This window comes from Astatotilapia calliptera, chromosome 12 (genome assembly GCF_900246225.1).
Source record: "Astatotilapia calliptera chromosome 12, fAstCal1.2, whole genome shotgun sequence".
NCBI classification, from domain to species: Eukaryota; Metazoa; Chordata; class Actinopteri; order Cichliformes; family Cichlidae; genus Astatotilapia; species Astatotilapia calliptera.
In genome coordinates, this window is record NC_039313.1 from 16,222,737 (window position 1) to 16,245,254 (window position 22,518).

Consider the following 22,518-nt stretch of genomic DNA (forward strand, 5'->3'; position numbering starts at 1 on the left):
ATGTCCGGCTGGATAACCGCTGCTCATCTACCATCACAATGAACACCGGTGTACCACAAGGCTGTGTGATGAGCCCTTTCCTCTACTCCCTCTTCACCCACGACTGCAGACCTGCTGATGGTTCCAACACCATCATTAAGTTTGCAGATGACACCACGGTGATTGGCCTCATCAGTGACAACGATGAGGCCGCCTACAGGGAGGAGGTGGATCGTCTGGCTGAGTGGTGCGACAGAAACAACCTGCTGCTTAACACCGAGAAGACCAAGGAGCTCATCGTGGACTACAGGAGGAATGCTGACCCACATCCACCCATCCACATTAAGGGGACGGCTGTGGAGCGTGTGAGCAGCTTCAAGTTCCTGGGAGTCCACATCTCCGAGGATCTCACCTGGACGACCAACTGCTCCAAGCTGGTCAAGAAGGCTCACCAGCGCCTCTTCTTCTTGAGGACTCTGAGGAAGAACCACCTGTCCTCAGACATCCTGGTGAACTTCTATCGCTGCACCATCGAGAGCATCCTGACCAACTGTATAACAGTCTGGTACGGGAACTGCTCTGCCTCGGACCGGAAGGCGTTGCAGAGGGTCGTGAAAACTGCCCAGCGCATCGCCGGAGCACCACTTCCTGCCATAAAAGACATCTACAGGAAGCGGTGTCTGAAAAGGGCTGGGAAAATCATCAAAGACCCCAGTCACCCATCACATGGACTCTTCACCCTCCTGCCCTCTGGGAGGCGCCACAGGAGCCTCCGGACTAAGACCACCAGGTACCGGAATAGCTTCTTCCCCACAGCTGTCAGACTCCTGAACTCTGCCTCCTGACATCTGACCCACGTTAAACTCATGGACTGAACATACACACACCCACAATGGACAACTGTACCCTCAAACACAATAATAACATGGACTGAACCACCACTCACAACCACTAGCACTTTATATAGCCTCTGTAGAAACTATCTACACCCTCACTTATCTTAACTGCACTACTGTATAGCTCTGTGTAAATAATCATTCTGTACATTCGATAATCTTTAATCCTACAACTGTTTACAACTTGCATAGTTCCCATTTCTGTATAGCTGTATATCCCAGATTCTGTAAAGTTATTTATTTCATTTCATATTCTGTATAGTTTTTCATATTTATATCCTGTTCATATCCTGTACATAGCTTGTACTCACTACAGCCTGTACATACTTAGAGTTATAGAATATTCACAACATACTTCATACCGTGTACATTATAACATACCATAATAGACCCATTTCTGTAATATACTCACATATCTATATTATTGCTAATATATATTGTAATCTATCTATATCACTAAAGCACTTCTGGATGGATGCAAACTGCATTTCGTTGCCCTGTACCTGTGCATGTGCAATGACAATAAAGTTGAATTCTAATTCTAATTCTAATTCTGCTCTAAAAGAACATATGTACCTGGACCCGCCTACTATCCTCGGAAACGTAAAATGATTGGCTAGAATCTAAAGTGTATCATAGCTCAGGAAAAAGAAGCACCGAAATAAAGCACCGAAATGTGCGCTGCTTTTCGGTCTGGTTATGCCATGATGGCACCGGATACCGGTACCCATCCCTACTACTTACTTAAAAAGTATTTTGGAATATTAAAAACATGTAGGGTGAAGGGACTGATGTCTGAAAACAGCATCATTCAAGAGCAAGAAAACAAACAGTGGTCAGATGGATATACTGCTAAGCAAAATGATTTTATAAGCAGCCCATTGTGACCTTAAAGTCAGAGTTGCGTCATGAAAGAGGCTTTCTTCTTACCTGGCTAAATCCCCATGATTACCTATTCTGAACGTGGTCGGGAGCAGGTTGTGTTGTCTTTTACACTGGTGGAATTTCAGCTACAGGACACACTCCCAAGAATATCTGTTTAATCAATAAAATTAATTTCACTGTGATCTGCTGACAAACTAAAGCCATTTCTAATCTATATTTTCTTAGTGTTGAGGTTGAATCTTTCCAGCTCTAAAATCCCTAGATTATAAATTTTCTGTAGCATCCGTGAGACTGTTCTGCTTTTGGTGTGCCACCCAAATATTTTTAGTGCCCCCCCCATATGAAAAACTACTGCTTTAATCACCAATTTATCATCATTATGTAGTGGTTAACATATTTTCTTGGCAAACAAAAGGTCGCCTGTTCAATTCCAGCTGAAAACACAAATCCCCTCAAGGTTCCATCAGGAAGCGCATCCAGCGTAAAACCGCTAAATCAAACATGTGCAGATACCAGCTGTGGTGACCCCTTGTGGCAAGGGAGCAACCTGTACTATCCATATCTGATAACATTTCTTGAGTAGGCAACACTCACAGGGATCATTTTTTTGAAATTGAATTGAACTAATATGATCCATCAAACACACGCACAGAGCTTGAAGCAGAAAACCTGGCTTAACAGAGAAAGTTGATAGCCACCATTGTGACACCTGTTACCTCCAACTGGGGTTTAGGCTTTTGAATATAAAAATTCATAATGTTTCAGTCACTGTACATGCTGTATTTCTCAAACAAGCATTCTTTTGTATAAAAGAGCAGATGCTTCTGTGCATCTGTTGGAGTTCACCAAAGCTTTTTGTAGCTTAATTTATCTCCTACAGTGGCCATTTCAATAGATAAGTAGGAGTGTTTCATATAAGAAGTTATTCAACACTGAAGACATTGTTGCAAGTCAAGTTGTTGTATTACCTCAACATTAATCCTTATTGACTCACTTGTGTATTCCATCTTAATAAAAAATTAGTTTCAGGTGGTAGCATGTAGTTAAATTAGGACACAATGTTTGAGTCAGATTTCAACCAGTGGCATCAGACTCACCGATCCAGCCAGATGCCTGCTCTCTGTGAACGGATGTGGGCCCACAGACGTCATGAGAATAAGAAGGAAAGAAGCCTTTCATGAACAGATCAGCTGGTCACCTTTCTGTCTTTTCCTTTTGCTTTGCTTTGTCACACCTCCATCAAGGACTGTTTTATCATCTCCCTGCATTCTGACGGGAACGCTGAAGGCCTTCTGGAATTAAGGCTACGGATAGATTTGAAAACGGCATTTTCGTCTGAAAACGCTCCGCGTTCACAGTAGCGTTTTCAGTCGTTTTCACAGAGTTGTGCGTCCACGTTGAAACGGCCAAAAACGCTTATGTTCCAGTACTGTGCATTCATGAAGCGCAAGAAGATTTGACCTGCCTCATTTCTGTCTGCCGCTTATTTACTTTCCAGCTCTTTGAAACGTCACGGCAGAATGTTGAGGAAAACCACCGAGTTTTTTAAATGGACTAACAATGAGGTGGAGTTGTTGCTGCGAGTAACACAAAAGTACAAAGTTTCAAAAGCGAGTGAGAGTTAAAGAATTTGAAGAAAAGCTATCTGGAGCATGTACAGACTGATATCTTTAGTAGGGCTGTCAAAATTCAGAGAAAACAAAACAACTGCTGTATAATGCCCTCCGCTATCTTAGTGTAATTGGTCACATGACTGCGTCACATGACTGCATCACATGCCTAAAATGCGTCATCATTTTAGAAAGTCTGCGTTTTTGCTCTCCACACTGTGACGTGAAAGCACTGTTTCCAAATGTATGCATTTTCGAGAGCGTTTTTCAAAATGCTGCGTTTTCCATCAGCGAAACCGCCGTCTCAGTGTGGACGGGAGGCCAAAATGGAGAGAAAACGATGTGTCTTCAAACGAAAACGCATTAGTGTGGACGTAGCCTAAGTCAGAGTTCCAGCATCCGTTGGCCCTTGTCAGGAATTCCCATGAAAGAAGAGAAACAGAGACACACACAGCATAAAGCTGGCAGCTGCTGACAGCTGTATAAGCAGAGAGTGGCTCAATGCTTCATCAGTGTGGCATAATGAAGGATGTCTGAAGGGCTGATGATTATGTTGTTGTGTTGGAGGATAAAAAGCCTGAATGCAACAGCTTCCCTTGCTCTCACTTTTATGGTGCTGTTTTTGCTGAAGCAAATCTTTTAAAAGCTGATTGTAGTCTGAGCCATACAACACCGGGCACTCTCAGACCACAGGAAATGTCTCGTGGTTCTACAGCAACTGTTGCTGGAAACACCCCCATTTATCTGTGTCGGTGGACCATCATAGTTCTTACAACTCTGTTTTTGGAGCTCCTATTAAACAGTAGAGATAGCTGTAATGTGATTTGTCCAGACATAAGCATGGGTTGACCGGTCGAACACATAAAAGCAGGACTGACATTTGAAAAAATGGTCATGGTGACATTCGCCCCAGTGGAAAAAAAGCAGAAACATGAACTGACAGTAAATCAAAACTTCTGGTTGGAGAAGTTTCCATCAAAAATGTGATTCATTCTCTGTCTTTCTGCTATTAATTGCATTATTTCTCCCTCTATTAAAGTAGTATTCCAACTTTTTTTTACTTATGCTTGAAGTGTTTAAGATTTAGAAGTGGAGATATAGGTGATTAACACTTTATCCCCAGTATATTATTCTAAACTTACCATCGGCTATAAACAAATGATCAGAATATTATGTTCCATAAATATTTATTCATGACGTTAAACTCCAAAGAAATGAATTGCAGACGGATATTTCTCCTTAAGATCTTAAAAAAAACGTTAAAAAAAACAAATAGCAAGGCCCAAACACTCAAGATTATTTTTATTGTTAATTGGTGTTCTATATGGTGCCTCGTTAACATGGTCAACCACACAGTTGGGGAGAGAGCACTTTGAGACACAGATAAAAGCAAAGCACATTTGAATTTCAAAGCAAATTTAGCCAAAACACCAGGACAGACAACCTTCACTTCCAAGCATCCAGCCTTCAGATCGCAAAGTGGGGTTCATTAACGCATTCCTGCACATGTGGGATGGCTCGGCTCATCTCAACACTGACAGGAACAAGAACGTGGAGATAAGACCTGGAACTGAATGTACATCAAGGTGGAGAGAGACAGAGAGACACAATCTTAAGAGTGGGAGTGAGAGCAGGAAAGAGGGGAGGGGGGGGGAGGGCTTTTACCTTGTGCGTTTCTTTTAGTGTACAGACTGAACTGTCAAACACCAAAAAGATGAACTGCTACTTTGAGGGGAGAAGGGGAGCCGTGTTGTCAAATGAGTGTGTCGTAAGTGGAAAAGGGGAGGGGGTAGTGTTTACATGGACTTTGGTGAAAGAGCTTTTCTGGTAGACCTTGTTTGACATGGCCAGGATAACTAATGAATATGCGCGCTCTTTCTCTTACTGTTCCTCTCTGTCTATCTTAGTCCACATCGCTTCTCTTCATCTTGCTCTCTCATGCACAGCATCACTTCTGTCATTGTTTTTGTCTTCTGTAAATATATTTAGTTTTTCATTCTTTCACCTTTTTAAAGAAACACGCTGCATAAAATGACATTTGTTGAAAAGATGCATTCAGCTTTTGGGTTTTTTATTTGGTTTTTTTCAAGGACCGAGTGGGGGGTATGGACATGGTTGTTAATTGAGTGTTGACAATGGCCTTATGTGAGGTTAGTGGTAGTTGGTAAGATTTTAGCATCACCATTGGTCACTAATTGAGACCAAACCGTGCATGCTGAAATGTATTTACATTTTCATTAGGGAACAACCACCAGGATCTCTGATGAGAGGCCGGCAAATGAGCTGATTGATAGACGTTCAGCACATTTTTCTCACCAGCCACAATCAGTTAACGTCCAGTTTTACACAAAAATAAATAAATGACTTGAATGTCTTAAATTCACTCAAGGCTATGTTTTTCTTTTCCATGAAGATAAGATTGTAGAGTGAGAGCTTTGCACTTTGTCAACCAACTGCATTTTTCACCTTGGTCACTCTTCCTCCTTATAAACAGATGGCACAGGCTTATAGAGAAATGACTCAATACCCCAGGATCTCTGTAAAGATAAAAGGCATTTTTTTTGTAAGAGGTGGAAAACTAAGACCAAAAAAGTGTCACAGTGTACCAGTGTTACAGTTCGAGGATAATGTAGTTCCTTTCCTTTTTATACAGTCACAAAAAGTTCAAGAACATTAAGTTGGCCACCTGGCTCCAGTTTTGGTGGATGAATGGCATTCTACATTTTTTTCCTTCGTTTTGCTTCTTTCCTTGTTTGTCTGCCTCCCACTGTCTTTCTCACATGCTCACGCCGACGACAGAGCAGTAGCCAAAGATCCCAGGTGCAGGATGGATGTGAAGGGCTTTGTGTTTTGTCAACAGCGCAACAGCACCTCACATGACAATCCAGTGGGCTCACGCAGGGAAGATGGGGCAAAGAAAGTGGAAGATAAGAAGAGGAAAACAACGCAGTAGGGAAAGATAGGCAGGTCATGTGGGTGAGAACCAAAAAAAAAAAAGGAAAAGAAGAAGAAGAAAGGGTTGGAGAAAAGTACACAAGCAAGTCTGAATGGAGAAACGAAGGAACGCATGTAGGAAAGAAGCAGGGAGGCGCTCGAGAAGAGATATGGCCTGAAGAAGAAAGGGGGAGTTTGAGGTCTGCAGCAAAATGAAACACAAAGAGAGTGAGCATTATGGAGTGATGGGGTGGAGGGCAGAGTGAGAGAAAGGGTGGAAAAGGCCAGTGGCCTCTGCTCTATCCCCTCTGTGTGCTGCTAAACTGCCCACCAGTTCCCCGCAGCTCTGTCACTTCTTGTTTGCTAATCCCCCATTCTTCTCCCCCTCCTAGTCTTCCTCGCTCCCTTTCTCTCAAATTGGTCAATTGTTAATGTGACCCCTTTAAACCCCACCATCCCTCTTTTGCAGTATCATCAACATAATTATCTGTGTGTACAAGAGGGGCATTTAGAAAGGGAAGTGCTAGATGACAAATGTCTATAACTGTTTTTAAAAAAATCTGTCCCGAAATAAGAAAAGGCTGCTCATGAAAACACTATCACATTCAAACCCTGCACACACTTCCTTCTCAAGAGGCTGAAATAGGAGCAGGAGAGCAGATTCTGTATCTGCTCATAGTTTATTTCAGCGAAGAAAGAGTCATGCTTGTTTTGGACCATCTGTGCTTGCAGCTGTAAGCATCTGGTCCCAATGAGCATGCTCAGATGAATGAATATCTTAAAAGCCATGAAGGAGAGACACTTCCGTGATCCCTTTTTTCCCCTCAAGTGACAAACAGGTGCCCTTTTGAAATAGGATAACGAGGGAATACAACAGCTTCGGGAGCTGAAGCATTTGTAAGGGGACTGTGAGAGAGAGCGTGTTTCATAGCAGGTGTTTGAGCTCAAAGTTTTTTGGTTTTTTTTCCCGTATCTGGAATGTTGTCAAGTTTTTCTTGCACATTTTATCTTTATTTGCATCTTAGTAGATTTTGTTTCATTAGAGTAGGTACGATTATATTTCATTTGAGTCGGTTCACTCATGTGAACTGGATTTATGATGTGAATACTGAGTACGTAGGGTTGATATTTGTCATCTTGGCTGGGATCTATTCGCTCAGTGCTTCGCTGAGCAGATATTAAGCTTCTCCCGCAGGGGAGATTAAAAAGCTACAGGTGCACTGAAGGTTCATGAAATGCTCCATGAACAGCAGAGTCCGAGTCACAGAACAAAACCACTTGCAAAATGTTACTAATGTAACGAACATATCGGAGAACTAAATTAATACAACGGAAAAGCAAGAGACGTCTGAAAGCAAAGGAAGCAGATAATTATTTTCACAGTTTTGTCAGACACTGAAAAAACAAGAACAGTCAATACAGCAACTCCCATGAAACAGTTTTATCAACATATATTACAAAGCAGCTTATTCGTCACAGCCTACTGTACATGAACAGATGTAAGGACTTGTGTTGGGACATGAGGTAGTCGTAATTCTGACTTAGAAATGCCATCTGAATACAAATTTTGTGACTGTTTGGGTATCTGTTGTAGTCCTATTAGTGACTATGTTAAAGCCTGTGGATTTTACATATTCCACAATTGCAGTACAACTTGTTTCCCACTTCAGCAGACTATTCAACCTCCAAGTCTGGCTATGCTACTGCAAATACTTGTTGTGTTATTTAATAGCACATGTCCAAATTCTGCAAGCCTACTCTCTAGCAATGTTCTCTTTCTGAAAGTTGAGATGTGGATCTTCATCATTTTGTTTTTCTCCCATTTAATTTTTTGTAATTTTCTTCTTTTCTCTGTTGTATAGGCAACATATTGGACAGTATGCTGCTAAAAGCATCCAGTAAGGAGGCAGCAGAGAGTGGGAAGGAGACTTTTGGCAGCACAGCTCCTGCTTCCTCCTCCCAAAGACTACTGTGGTGTCACTGTTATCACCACTGCCCAGAAGATTCAACCAATAACACATGCAGGTAAAGAGAAACACCAACAAAAGAAAGTATTTATTTCATAACATGTCATGTTTCTGGTCGCCTTACCTACTGTCGCTAAATCTGCCTCTGCAGGACGGATGGCTACTGTTTTACAATGGTGGAGGATGAGGGAGGGGTGCCGGTCCAGACGGCAGGTTGCCTTGGGCTGGTCGGATCTGAATTTCAGTGCAGAGTAAGTTGATGAAAGTAACATTATAATCCACATAATTTCTTCCTCTTGCTGCCATTTTCTTTTCATCATCTGGCACAAATCCTTCCAAAATTAATTTAGGTGGTAAGCATTACAAGAGGTTAAGTTAATAAAGCAGGAAATTGTAACCTAACTGTAGATGCTAGCCAAGTACCTCACATGACTTTTCCGTCTTTCAGGACGCGGGGAACTCACGTCAAAGGCGGTCACTAGAATGCTGTACAGATGAAGATTACTGTAACAAAAATCTGCATCCTACGCTGCCACCACTCAAACCTCCTCGTGAGTTAATTTATCCAATTTCTGCTTTTTCCCTCGTTGCAGATGAAATGCACAAAAACACCAGTAGTTCTCCAGTTTGGCAGCGGCAGTTACAATGATAGATACAAGATCCTGAACTGTGGCTGATGGTGTGACAAGACACGAGATAAAAGACAGAGACATGACATTTTCATTGAGTCAAAGGAGGCTCAAGTGAAGGAGACGGTGTCAAACCGTCCTGGCGTGTCAAGAGCAAACTGGTGTCTCATCGTGTTCAGAATTAGACTGCCTGTGTGTGTGTGTGTGTGTGTGTGTGTGTGTGTGTGAGAGAGGGAGAGAGAGCCTTTCCGTGTGTTTGAGAGAAAGTAAGCCTAGATTCCCAGGGAAATCACAGGCCCCAGCAGACACAATCAATCTGAAACCCTATCATAGGGGATCAGGAGGGGAATTCATCGACTTGGTCGAGGGCTTCCTCTCGCTGTTGACTGGGGCCTTGAGGGAAGAAAGTGTGTGCCAGAAGAAAATGAAAAATTGATGAGTGAAATATGATTTGTACACAGTTTACTGTACTTTAGTCCTTTTTGTTTCCTTTACATGAGGCACTTTGGAAATTTCAAATTCTTTGTTTTTTCCTGTGTTTTAATGTGACGTTTCTGGAGTATAAAGAGAGTTATTGCATTTTGACATGCAAGAATTTTTTGCATTTAACTTAGATGAGGAATTTGATAAATGACTTTTCATGACTTTAAACATTTCTGATGCTTTTTTCAATGTCTCTTTCATCCTCCCCCTCTAGTCTACGTAGATGGGAAGATCCACCATGTGGCCTTGTTGATTTCAGTCACTGTATGCACCCTTATATTGGCTGTCATTATTATTTTCTGCTACATCAGGTAATTACATCTTACAATGAAACAGTAAAACAAACTTCATTAGGGTTTATTGAAACCTCTCTTTAGTGAATAATTAAAACTGACATATTGTGATATTTTACAGGTATAAACGACAGGAGTCTCGTCCTCGCTACAGCATTGGTCTAGAACAGGATGAGACATACATCCCCCCTGGAGAATCTCTGAAAGACTTGATAGAGCAATCACAAAGCTCTGGCTCAGGCTCAGGGCTCCCTCTATTGGTGAGACACACTCACTACATCTAAGTGACAGTTAAATCAAAAAGATGCTTCATGGACGTGAACATCCTGGTACTTTGGTCCAAATTCATTTTGTTTTTTTCTAACATCAGGGTGTGTAATAGTTGTACATTTGATACTTATATGCCCATCATGATATCAAATTTTGGCATTATTGCAATGTTTTTAGAAAATGCATTTATTGGGTGTTTGACCTTTTTGGCAAATGTGTCGACAGTCTGCAAATAATGTGTGCATCATTGACAGAATATCGGTATTTAATTTCTGTGTGTAATTAATACACTGTTATAGCTACAAGTTACAAGTATTTGTTTTGGGGGACTTCTTTTAATCTTGGGTAAACCTTGAGAAATGTGCCAAGACACAATAAAACAGTACCATTCCTGATTTTACTTCATAGCTCCCACATCTGACGTTCACTTAACCTTAAACTGGAGTTTTAATTCTGAAGAAATATGACAGATGTGGTGAAACACATGGGTCAGATTTTATCTAAGCATTTCCTTCTTTTTTTTTTTGCTTCTCCTCAGGTCCAGAGAACGATAGCCAAGCAGATTCAGATGGTGAAGCAGATAGGCAAGGGGAGATACGGAGAGGTGTGGATGGGCAGGTGGAGGGGAGAAAAGGTAGCTGTTAAAGTTTTCTTCACCACTGAGGAAGCGAGTTGGTTCAGAGAGACTGAAATCTACCAGACTGTCTTAATGAGACATGAGAACATACTGGGTGAGTCTGTTTGTCTAGTACTTACTACCTTGTCTCTGCACCTATGTGAGAATTTCTTTGTTTCTCAGTGCTTTGTGTTGCTCTTTGACTTCAGCTAAATCAAAAAAGGTGCCGAGAAAGGAGATGTAAAGGGGCAAATTAAAAAAAAAAAATTTGTATAAGTAATATAATAGCACCATACTAACCAGTCCTAAGGGGAAACTGCTGAATGTTAAGGTCCATCTTTCTTTGTGTTCCATACATCCCCCCCCCCCCCGTTCACAGGTTTTATAGCTGCAGATATTAAAGGAACTGGCTCTTGGACCCAACTCTACTTAATAACTGACTACCATGAAAATGGATCATTGTATGACTACCTCAAATCGACCACTCTAGACAATAAAGCTATGCTGCGACTGGCCTACTCCTCTGTGTCAGGACTCTGTCACCTCCACACAGAGATCTTTGGCACCCAGGGCAAACCTGCCATTGCTCACAGGGATCTGAAGAGTAAGAACATACTTGTGAAAAGAAATGGGACCTGCTGTATAGCTGACCTAGGACTGGCTGTCAAGTTTATCAGGTGAATTTCTCATGAATGTGTTCTATTTAGGATGAATGATGAGAAATATTGGAATTCATGTATTTAAAGTAATTTTTGTCCTTATTACTTTGATGTCTGACTCTTTAGTGACACAAATGAAGTAGATATTCCCCCCAATACAAGAGTCGGTACAAAGCGCTACATGCCTCCAGAGGTTCTGGAAGAGACTTTGAACAGAAGTCACTTTCAGTCTTACATCATGGCTGACATGTACAGTTTTGGGCTCATTCTCTGGGAGATTGCACGTCGCTGCATCTCAGGAGGTAAATGGAGTGAATAAATAGTTGTAGCACCTTCTAAAAGCTAAACGGCATCAGAGAGGAATGTGACTCTTCTGTAACGTGTTTATTGTAGGAATCCTTGAAGAGTACCAGTTACCGTACCATGAGCTGGTTCCAACAGACCCTTCATATGAAGACATGAGAGAGGTGGTCTGCATCAAGAAGCTACGACCATCCTTTCCTAATCGATGGACCAGCGATGAGGTAAAACATGGAAAAATATTCTACATTACTCTTGCAGAAACGAACAAATCGGCAATCTCTGTAACATAAGTTTGTGTTTCCTCAGTGTTTGAGACAGATGGGAAAGCTGATGACAGAATGCTGGGCCCACAATCCAGCCTGCCGCCTCACAGCCCTACGGGTCAAAAAGACACTTGCCAAAATGTCAGAATCACAGGATATCAAGCTGTGAGAAAGCACTGCCTGGTGTGTGTTTACACGCATACAAAAGGCAGGTACTAACACTGGCTCTATTCCAGGCCGTACAAGCTGGGGGTTTTTTTTTGTTTGTTTGTTTGTTTTTTGGGGGGGAAAGGAGGGGGAACATGAAGCAGAAGATCACTTGGGGGATCCCATGATGACATACTTTGAGTTCAAATGCTGAGAAATCTGCAAAGTCCCCTCAAAAACAATCAGAACTAACTGTGCATGGTCCTCTTCTGTTCTTCAAAGAAGATGAGACAATTACATTTCCGACTAGTGTGAAGACTCTAAAGCCAGATATAGGTTCCTGTTCACATGCTCCAAAGGCCTTGGAGAAAGAGACTTGAGTTTGACTTGGCACTGTACATGCTGAGATACACAAACAGGCTACTGACCAGAGAGTGGAAGACTATATGATTGCTTTCTGTGAAAGCTACCTTACCCGTAGATGAAGGTCTGATTAAAAGAACCGAAGGGATGTGCGTCAAGGCAATCTGTTATTGCAGCATTACACCTCCTTTCTAAACACTTCCTTGGATTGAATACACTTTTGTCACTTTTAAATAGCTTTAAATTGCTCTTTGTTATGACAAGTGACACTGTGACAGAAATAAACATATTTTGAAGGTGTACACGTTTCGATTGTGGTGATACCATTTGTAGACACTGAAGAAAAGGTAAATTTGTTTTGTGAGCTAATGAGAATACCAAACGTTTTCCATGTACAACTTTAAGGTAATTTGTAAAAACAAAAAAAACAACGTAATAATAATAAATAAGTTAATATGTATAAATAAATCTAGATTGGGGCTCTAATGACCTCTGTGTTTCTTTAGGCTTCTTTGGGACATGTATTAAAAATAAAACCTGCCTCGGAAGAGGCGGCGTTTCACCAGTGGAATGGTTAAAGCAGAGCCCCCCATAGCCACTGTAGAGCAAGTACAGGAAGGAAGGCCTATCACACAATCTGGAACTGCTTCACACAAACTGTAACGTGAAGTTTTGCTTGATTATCTAGTGATCCATTATAAATGTGTGGATTTTTGTTAGTTTAGGGGTGCCAAAAGTTGCCATGTCACGGCTCATTGTTATTATTCACTAATTCCCAATGACTGTGGCTCCCGTAACAAAAAGATGGAGTGTATTTAAAGCAGTGGGTTTAGCAGTATGCCCTTATAGTGAAAGAGTGCACTAAGAAGTTGGCTGGTTCAAGAAAGCACCCAAGCCTCACCCAAAATATTAAATGGTAAATGGCTTGTATTTATATAGCGCTTTACTAGTCCCTAAGGACCCCAAAGCGCTTTACATATCCAGTCATCCACCCATTCACACACACATTCACACACTGGTGATGGCAAGCTACATTGTAGCCACAGCCACCCTGGGGCGCACTTAAACCACAAGAAGTTAACTTGTTGACTTTATGAAATTTTTAGTTCCTACTTACAAGCCGCCCTTATACATGTACATTAGTGTTAAACTATTTCAGTATAATAAACCAGTTCTGTTGAACGCAAATGGCACTTTGGCACTGATCAAGTCAGTTTCTATTAGGCAAGTTCCTCCATTAACTCAAACTCTCACATAGAAACATTCCACTGTTGGGAAACTTCATGATGACATATTTCTCCAGGTAAAAAGTTATCACAGTTAGGGGCCTTGTTAGATCATCCACAGTGGTGTGCTGTCACGACATCAGTGATTTCTCTGACTGGCTTATTTTATTTTATTTTTTAGCTTTTATAATTCCTCAGTTTCCATTTCCATTTCCTTCAGAGGTCACTGAATTTCAATCTTGCTCTTGTCAACAAAACGACAGCGTTTTTCTTGTGGATGGAGGTTTTGGTGTGGCAGATTTGTTGTGATATACAGTAAATGCCCTTTCTTTCCTCTTGGGTGTTGTGCCTTATTTGATCTGTATCTGCTGTAGTTGTCCGTGAGAGAAAGTCGTGTTTTTATTCAGTAAAAGGTTGAACATTCCCCCCCCCAATAAAGTGTTTCACTCATCCAAATGGCTGATGTTCAATTTGTGATAACTGAGTGAGGTGAATACTAACAAGTCATTGCCTCTTACTGTTAAGACACGCGCTCCATATTTTCTTTGTTGGAAAAAAAAAAGAAAAAAGCAGCATGCCTCATTACAACCCACTGGTGCTGCTGAGCACACAGCATGTTAAATAGTGACACCATAAGGATTTTCCGTTTCAATTTCCTCCCCTTCAGGCTTCTTTATCCCACAAATTATTGAGTCTGGAGCATGTAAATGTGAATTTCACAGAAATCATAAGAAAAATAAGTATCGGAAATGAAAAATATCTTTTTTCATGCGCTACAAATCGGATTTCTGACCAAGTTGGGATATTACACGCAAGTAAAAGTTGTGTTGAAATAAGCCACCAAATGCAGCACAGGTTTTCAGCATTGCTTATAAATATAATTTATTAATTGTCTTAAAAATTCTTTCTTACACTTTGTACAGAGAACAATTAGAGGAGATAGAGAGGCAAGCATTCAGCAAGATTGAGCAAGACTCATGAAGCGTGCCAGAACTAGCTAAAATGGACCAACACTATCCCACACTAATCAAATCAAATCACTCCCGATAGTAAAACCAGGAGTGCACGTACAAGGACAGCTCTAGATAAAGACTTCTATCATGATAACCAATGCCAAGTTTGCATAGTAGACACTGCTTTTACAAAAAGGAACAAAAGAAAAACTTAAATTAAAAAAAATCAAACATACAAACTATTAACTGTACTGCTTTTTCATTTTCAGAAATTTGCCAAATATAGCTGACAGTACACAACTGTACACACTGGAAATAGAAAATATTATATATTTTTTTTTACATACTTAGATATCTTAATACTACTTTCTTCATTTTCACATCATGAAGGATCATCTCCTGGAGGCCTACACGTGCTCTCCTCATGAAAACCTCCCTTGTCTCGCTTTTGCTTTTTTAACAGAAAATCGATTCTTCTGGTAAACTGTACACTTCAAATCTGAGGTGGAGCTATGCTATTTTCTCTTTTTTTTAAACAATTCCTAATGTCGTAGTTCAAAAAAATAGATGTTGTATGACTGAATTCAGCCTTTAAAGTTGTCAGTGATGTCGATGATCAAATTGTATAAAAGAGGCATTGTCATGACCTTTGGGTTCATGTTTGTTTCAGCTGATGACTAAAATATTTTAGGCTTTTATCCTCATAAGGTTTCCCATCCCTTTTACTTCCTCACATATGACATCACCAATTACATTTGAAAACATCCACTCTGTCAGTTAACCGTACACCTTTCCTGCTGTGAGCTACGCAAAATCAAACCGCGCGTACTTTTACAGCTGGTTTTACACTGATACAAGAGGTCTGAATCTTAAAGTCGCACATATTTGAACAACTGTACAAAGAAAGGAAAATCTTTGTGAAAAATCAATATCTCAAGGTTTCCTCCTGAGCGGGCAGCTATAAGATAAAATCTCTCATGACCCAAGGTAAATACTTGACCTTTTGTACCAGTGTTAAACTTGACCTCTGCCTCCCTTTTTGTCTCCTCTACATACCTGATGTTCAGTTTCATATGGCGTCTCTCCATAATTCAAAACGGAAATACCTAACTCCAGTTTTTGAATTTTTCCCCTCTCAGGGCCAATTGTAATTATGCAAGTTGTTCTGCAAACACAAATATATTACACTTCATGTTACATAACTCCCTTTATATGATTTTTACCTGTAAATTGTAACTTTGTCATAGATACACCATGACTGGAATGTTAGCTGCTAAGTAACTGATGCAGATTCCCCTCATAAATGTCACACATATAAACACAATAAAGCTGGCAAAAAAAAGTTTATGTAAATAATAATGAACAATGAACAAAAACACGTGGTAATAAAAGCTCTTTAGAATGAACATAATGATAAGCATGTATTTACACAATCAAAATAAAATAAAAATGAAAACACTTAAAATGCTCTTATTTATCAAAGGCCACTGGATGGTGCTAGTGACCAGCAAAGTCATGGCGACGATCACAAATGAAATGCCACATGTGGCCTGATGGCAGATAACACAACTGAAGGAAACTTGAATATAATTGATTAAAATCGGTATATTAGTAGTAGATGAGCTGCATTTAATTCACTGTCATATAATTCCTGCAATCAAATCAAGTTATGTTTTCCACCCCCCCATTTTTTTATTTATTTTTTTGCTTTGTCCGTCTGTCCAGAAAGAAGCCCCAACAGTCTAAAATAGACACTTCTGGGTTGGAGGTTGTGGTCAACTGCTGGTTGTTAAGTAATAGAGAAGCAGCATTAGTGCAGATTATGTTGAGACTCTCAGTGGTTTGAGATGCACTTGTAGTTTTGAGTTTGCCGTTCCTGTTTTTCCTGTCTGGATCGTGTTTTTTTTAATGTATTTATTTATTTATTTTAAAAATGTGAAAAAGCAATGATAAAATAAAAACAAAATAAAAGTCTTAGATGCTTTACTGCAATGTACTGTGCATGATGATGAGCTTTACCTAATAATCATTATATGATTATCATACATGAAATCTTGAAATCTTACCATAAAAAAGATTATTAAAAAAAATAAGAAGTTATTCTTGCATCCTTCAGCAGCATAATTATCTTTGGACTGGCTTTTTGAATTCAAAAAAAGAAGAAAAGAACATTAGAGGCATTGGAAGCAAGTCAAATTGCTTTTGTGTTCATTTTTCTCTGACCTGAAAGATTTTGATGGTATTTTTGAAAAAAGCCTTAATCTTAATCAACATCCAATTGGAACCATCTTTATGATAATAACCCAAAGGGGACAGTTGTTGTTGTCTCGGGCTTGTTTCTGGTCAGGACCCTTGATTGACAGTCACTTTGTACTCATTCTTGTATCAGGAAATGATCCACACATATGGACAGCAGAATTCATAGAGCGTTCCCTAAGAAACGATATAAAGACGACAAACTGTACTGGCAAACACGTACAGCCGAGGCTCACAAGAGAGGACTCACTTCTTTATCCCCCTCTCTCATTATCTGTTTTCCGTTCAGATGATCACCTGCCATCGCTTCCATCATTTTATGTTTATGTCCTCCCTCTCTTTTGTAATCAGTTTAGCTTCGCTCTGTGTTTGCGCCCATCTTTCTTAAGAGTCTCTAACTCACTCTCTCCGTTTCCTCACTCTACCTTCTCCCACTCTTCTGTAATCAGTTTACCTTCTTTCCCCTTATGATTCTGTTCCATTCCTACAGAGGTTTCCAAGGTCAGTACCTCTCTGCTGCTTCTTGTTCTTTGCTTCTCCTTGTTCAATATTAAAGTAACAACAAGAGAACAACCGGTGTTACTATGGACAAGCTTTTTTTTTTTTTTTTTTTTTTTTTTAGGCGTGTGTATGTTTTTCTGTGTTCCTGATAGATAGGTAGGGTTATCTCTCTTTCAGTCACATACGACACTGCAACATTTCGCAAATACACATACAAAGATACATAGATAGTTCCAGCACACAGCAGTTAAGGTGCCTCTCCTATCTGTTACCATGTCGGCATGATTACCATGGTATTTAATCGGTGCTCAGTCACCACAGTGGCAACTTTTCTGTTGCTAATTGGTTTGTTGCCCTCGCTGCAGGATCAACCATCGACACTTCACGCGTAATCATCTCCAGACCTCTACCATTGTCATGGTAACTGCAGTGTTTCGTCAATGTTCCGCTGTCATGGAGGCAAGGCTACTGTCGTGGCGACCCATTTCTTCCAGCACAGTGGCCAGTTCATTTAGGTCTCCATCAGGGAAATGTTGGGCCTCCCAGAGATCCAGGATTACGCCTGTTGGACTGGACTTGGTGGCAAAGTAGTTCAGGTATCTGAAATGAACATTAAGGAGTGAGGGGGTGAGTGACAAAGCATAGATAAGTCAATATTATGCAACAGACAAAGATGAATTCCGATTCCAAATTATTTTTAAAAGATTAAATTGGAATATTTGAAATTTGCTCTCTGAAAAGCATGGGCAGTGAATGACTCAGCAGTGTGACGTGAATGGCTTTATTGTCTAATCGCTAAGACAGATTTCATCCAAAACTTTAAAAGATGTGTCAGGGAGGGTTTCAAATACACTTGCTGGACACTCAGTACAGACAGTTTGACCCTCCTCATTGAGAAAGCACACATAAGATGTGGAGAAAGTAAAACAAGCCTATGTTATCTAATGTGATGTTAATGTCATTATGAATTTTGATATTTAGACAGAGGTAAAATAAATAAATAAATAAAATATGGAACGACCATTTTTCTCTAGCTGAACCATTTTCCATGATTCACATTGTGAATGCATAATATGTAATGATTGATGCTGATTATTTTATCCGCCCATGTGGGATGTGTGATGAAAAAAAAAGCTTTTGAATGTGAAATTCTAAGTGCATAACATATAATATAAAACATTCTGAAACTTCTATTTAACAAGGTGATGAATTATTTCCCTCTTCAAGACTTGAGACTATCGCACAATAAAGCAGCACAGACAGAAGAACTTACTATAAAGAAATACACTTTATCGGGTCCTCTATAGTATACCATTTGCTATTAGCTGTGGTGTAAGGAAGCATAAATGAAATTTGACAGGTTAATTTCCTTTTTTTTGGACATTTTTATTACCTATGCTCGCTTCAAAATATTTTAGACAAATGTGGGGGAAGAAAATGTTATTGCATTAGAACTAAACCGTGGCGAGTCAAAGTACACAGTGGCTGCAGAGGAAAAGTCTGAGACATCTGTGACAAAAATCTCAATTTCTTCTTTAAAGTGCAAAAGCCAGAGATTGAGCTTCACGGGGTAAAACCGAAGCTTTTTGTTCTTCTGTAAATCCTGTGATTGTACTGTTGGCATACTCTGGCGAGCTTTGGTGCTGTTTAAATGCAACCACAAACATCCCTTCATCCCCATACTCCTCATTTTAATCGGTTTCTCTCCTTATAGACTTTCTTAATTTTTCACAGTTCTCTCGTTCAAAACGTCTAATAAATAAATTCCTATTACTTTCTCTCCAACTTTGTTTCCCTTTGTTTCATGTTCTGCGTCAGACTCCATCTGCCTGCAGTATGCGATAAGGAGTATCCTGCTGTTAAATGAACTCGACAGCTAAGATTGGCCTTTTCTTTTTTGTGTGAGTTTCCAGCATTTGTTTTAAAGCCATTTCACTGCATTGGATCAAAACTCCTAAACTTTCTGAGTGTTTCTGCGTGTGCCAGAGTGGGTACATTTGAGGTCTCATCATTTATATATACATGAAAAGGTTATGTAAGGAATAAGGACTGTGACCGCAGATCGTGAGTAACACTAAGAAGTAAAATGGAAATGACGTAGCAGCCACTAGAGCAGAGGGGAGAGAAGATGATACCCCTTTGTTAGACCTTTTCATCGTGGTCCTTTTGAAGAGTACCTTTTTAAGTGGAAATGTGGAAGTAAACAACAATTTGGCTAGCTTTTTCGCCCACTGATGAGGAATATTTGGTGCCCACATCAACACACTGCTTCATGAGCTGGCTGCCTGCTGGGACAATGATGTGCACTTGTGCCCAATTATCCTCTCAATATCTGGCTATGCTTCGGTAGCTGCTGGTAAACGAACCTCCAGTCTAAATCATTAGGACACACATCTGCACACAGAGTTTCTGCGGATGTTACCTGTGAGTTAAATCCAAAGAGGAAATGTCCTTTTAATTTACTAATCAGGAGTCCAGCAGTGCTGCTTTGCCCAAGAGAGATTCTGAAGAGATGCAGTTTCAAAATACTGAAAGGTGTTCAAGGACTTGATCAGTTAATTTCTACTGAAGTGCAACAAGTGATTCTCTGTGATTTTCTTCTGGTGAAGAGATGAAACAGGCTATTATTAAGCCTGAATGAGGACTCAAATCAAGTAAAACAACTAAGAGAAGCATCCATAAAACAAATGCCAAGTGTCACCTGTCAAGGTTGAGTTTGTGGGCCAGCATCCTCCAGTCATTGCCTCTGGTCTGTGGTGCATCCAGGCTTCCACACAACTTCTGTCTGATGGATAAAGGAATCCGAAAGGCGTTGGGCCCCACTAAAGTTGTAATGTTACTGGCAGGGTCCATCAGGGATGTGTCTATACAGTGGACCTCCTGAAAAGACAGAAAGAAACTGGTCAGTTGTTATTTTAAAGGCTCACTCTCTCTCTTTGTTTGTGTAATTCCAGCAAGCTTGAAAGTCAATGTTTGGTATGGCCACCGTTATTCTTCAACAGATTTTGAAGTCTCTTATGCAAGCTTTCTTGTAATTTCTTTAAGTAGTCTTCAAGAATAGTTTTCCTGGCATTCTGAAGAAGATTCAAAGCTCTTCTTTGGATGTTGGCTGTCTTTTGTTCCAGTCAAGATGTTTTAGCCATGCTGCTTCAATAATGTTGAGGTCCGAGCTCTGAAGAGGCCAGTCCATAAGTGACAGAGTCTCTATCCAGGTATGCTTTCAGTGTATTGGCAGGGCATTTGGGATCAATCTCATGCTGAAAAATGAAGCCAATCAGATGCTTTCCACTTGATACTGCATAGAGGGTCAATCAATGTCTGATGGTACTCTTCTGTTTTCAGTTTTGATAAGATCCCCGACATTGCTAGTTGTAGCACTAGTTGCACATGCTGATGATGATCTGAAGCAAAGATTTAAAATTTGCTTTCACCACTACATAAAACCCAAGATGAGACTGTTTCAGTGAACAGCAGGGGAATCAACTGGGAAGACAGATGCATCTCTCAGGTCCTGTGTGTCCTATTTGTTGTTGTTTTTTTTTTGGCCTACCACTTCTTTTGTTCTTTACTTTCCTCAGTTTTTTTTAGGACAAACTGTACATCATCGAGTCACACCACATTTTCAGGTAATAGTTTTTTTGCGAATCACCTTATCGGTGCATAAATACCATTTTCTGCCTGTTAAACTGGTTGGCATTTTTCAGAGTTTAAACAAATGAAATGAGGGAAATGAGTTTTTGTGACAGGCTGATAGTGACAAAGTGCCTAAAGATACAATTCAAAATTGTTTTTTACTAATTTGTCTGTTATGTCTAGTCACAACACTGCTTCTTCCCCTGATGCCTGTTTGGGCTTGAATAAAGCCTGGAGATGTTGCTCTGCCTCCTTGGAAGCAAACAGAAAAAAAATGGTGGCTCAAGACTTTTGCACAAAAATTATTCATTAAGAGAAATGTTGTTGTATCCCCAGACTCATACAGTACATCTTTTGCAATAGCGACACAGGATGGGGATGGTTCTATAGACGAAAATGTGCATTTATGTAAGAACCATCATATTTCTAGTTCACCCACATCTCTGCCTGGCTGTCTCTATTTGCTGCTTGCCTTTGGTGTGACCAATTACATTTGGTGTCTCCTAAGTAATGCAAGAGTGTAACAAACACAAAAATCTGCTCCCGAGCACTCTCTCCTCTCAATGTCAATCCCTGTCTCTTTTCTAAACCTTCATCCCATTAATCTGCCACTCCTGGGTTGAAAGGAGGCAGCAGCCTAATGAATGTTGCTTGGCAGAGGGAAACAACAACAGCCACTGTTGATGTGAATGATTACTATTTACTGCATCTACTTAGCCTCAATTTATGGCAGAAAGCTCTCTGCTGCTGGAGACTGAATGACTGATGCAACGGGACATCTCTGTTGAAATAATGCTTTAAATCTGCTTTGCTTTTCATCGTTTAACATTGTTGAGGATCTACAACATTTTGCTTAATGTGCAGCACACACAAACAGACATGGAGTTAAAGTACTTAGATGTTTAGCTCAAGCTGTCAAATGTGACCCAGGTTAGATCAAAGCAGTTATGTAATGGCTTATTTCAAATGGACCGCAACCTAAAATTTTAAATCTGTTGCAATAGCACACAGTTGCCACAAAATCAAATCCACTGTGCAAATTTACATAAACAGTGTCATTGTCCAAATACTTGCAGACCTAACTATATCAATTAGTTTTCTTGCAAAACTAAAGCACAGAACTGCCAAGCAGAAACTGTGACTTTTAGACTTTTCAAATTAGATCACAAAGTTGATTATAATTATATATTTTTAATGATTTTTAAAAAAGAAACTGTCAAATATTCATTTCAGTATTGCTCTAGAAGTCAGCTATCAGCTGGGTATAGTATGGACTGGATGATTTAAAAGTGATGCAAGGGTGGTTGATAGATGTGTGGCTGCTTCTGCGAATCTAGGCAGTATTGCCTTTATAAATGGAGAAATATGACTATTCTTTCATCATTTGATGTTTAAATATTCTTTACACTATGGTGTCATTTTCATTAACCTCAAAGAAATGTCTTTTCTGGGTTACACTCATTTACAATGTTGTGCTCAGCAAGTACTGCTGAGGAACACTGAACATGTGGAACTCTTCCCGCTATTCCAAAGTACTTTAGCAAATAGTAAAAGAAAAATAAGAGAAACATCCATTCTTCTAAGCCACTTTACCTTACCTACAAAAAAAGAGAAAACATTTTTTAAAGTACAGTGCTATTTCCCTGACCACC

The 22,518-nt window shown here is 40.0% G+C and overlaps 2 protein-coding genes across 7 annotated transcripts in view; one reads left to right on the top strand and one right to left on the bottom strand.

Moving 5' to 3' along the window:
- bmpr1ba (bone morphogenetic protein receptor, type IBa) overlaps positions 1-13,255 on the top strand; it is a 72,088-nt gene extending 58,833 nt beyond the window's left edge. For all 5 annotated transcript variants that reach the window (XM_026186621.1, XM_026186620.1, XM_026186623.1 and 2 more), the window contains 10 exons: positions 8,167-8,329; positions 8,423-8,522; positions 8,720-8,822; positions 9,598-9,694; positions 9,798-9,936; positions 10,485-10,677; positions 10,942-11,239; positions 11,348-11,523; positions 11,615-11,745; positions 11,831-13,255. In XM_026186621.1, coding sequence (XP_026042406.1) covers positions 8,167-8,329; positions 8,423-8,522; positions 8,720-8,822; positions 9,598-9,694; positions 9,798-9,936; positions 10,485-10,677; positions 10,942-11,239; positions 11,348-11,523; positions 11,615-11,745; positions 11,831-11,956 — 1,526 coding nt within the window. In that variant the 3' untranslated portion in view covers positions 11,957-13,255. The remainder of the gene's footprint in view (positions 1-8,166; positions 8,330-8,422; positions 8,523-8,719; positions 8,823-9,597; positions 9,695-9,797; positions 9,937-10,484; positions 10,678-10,941; positions 11,240-11,347; positions 11,524-11,614; positions 11,746-11,830) is intronic.
- Positions 13,256-16,400: 3,145 nt separating this feature from the next.
- LOC113033572 (netrin receptor UNC5C) overlaps positions 16,401-22,518 on the bottom strand; it is a 184,688-nt gene continuing 178,570 nt past the window's right edge. For both annotated transcript variants that reach the window (XM_026187526.1, XM_026187527.1), the window contains 2 exons: positions 19,935-20,113; positions 16,401-17,833 (listed from right to left, as the gene is read on the bottom strand). In XM_026187526.1, coding sequence (XP_026043311.1) covers positions 17,671-17,833; positions 19,935-20,113 — 342 coding nt within the window. In that variant the 3' untranslated portion in view covers positions 16,401-17,670. The remainder of the gene's footprint in view (positions 17,834-19,934; positions 20,114-22,518) is intronic.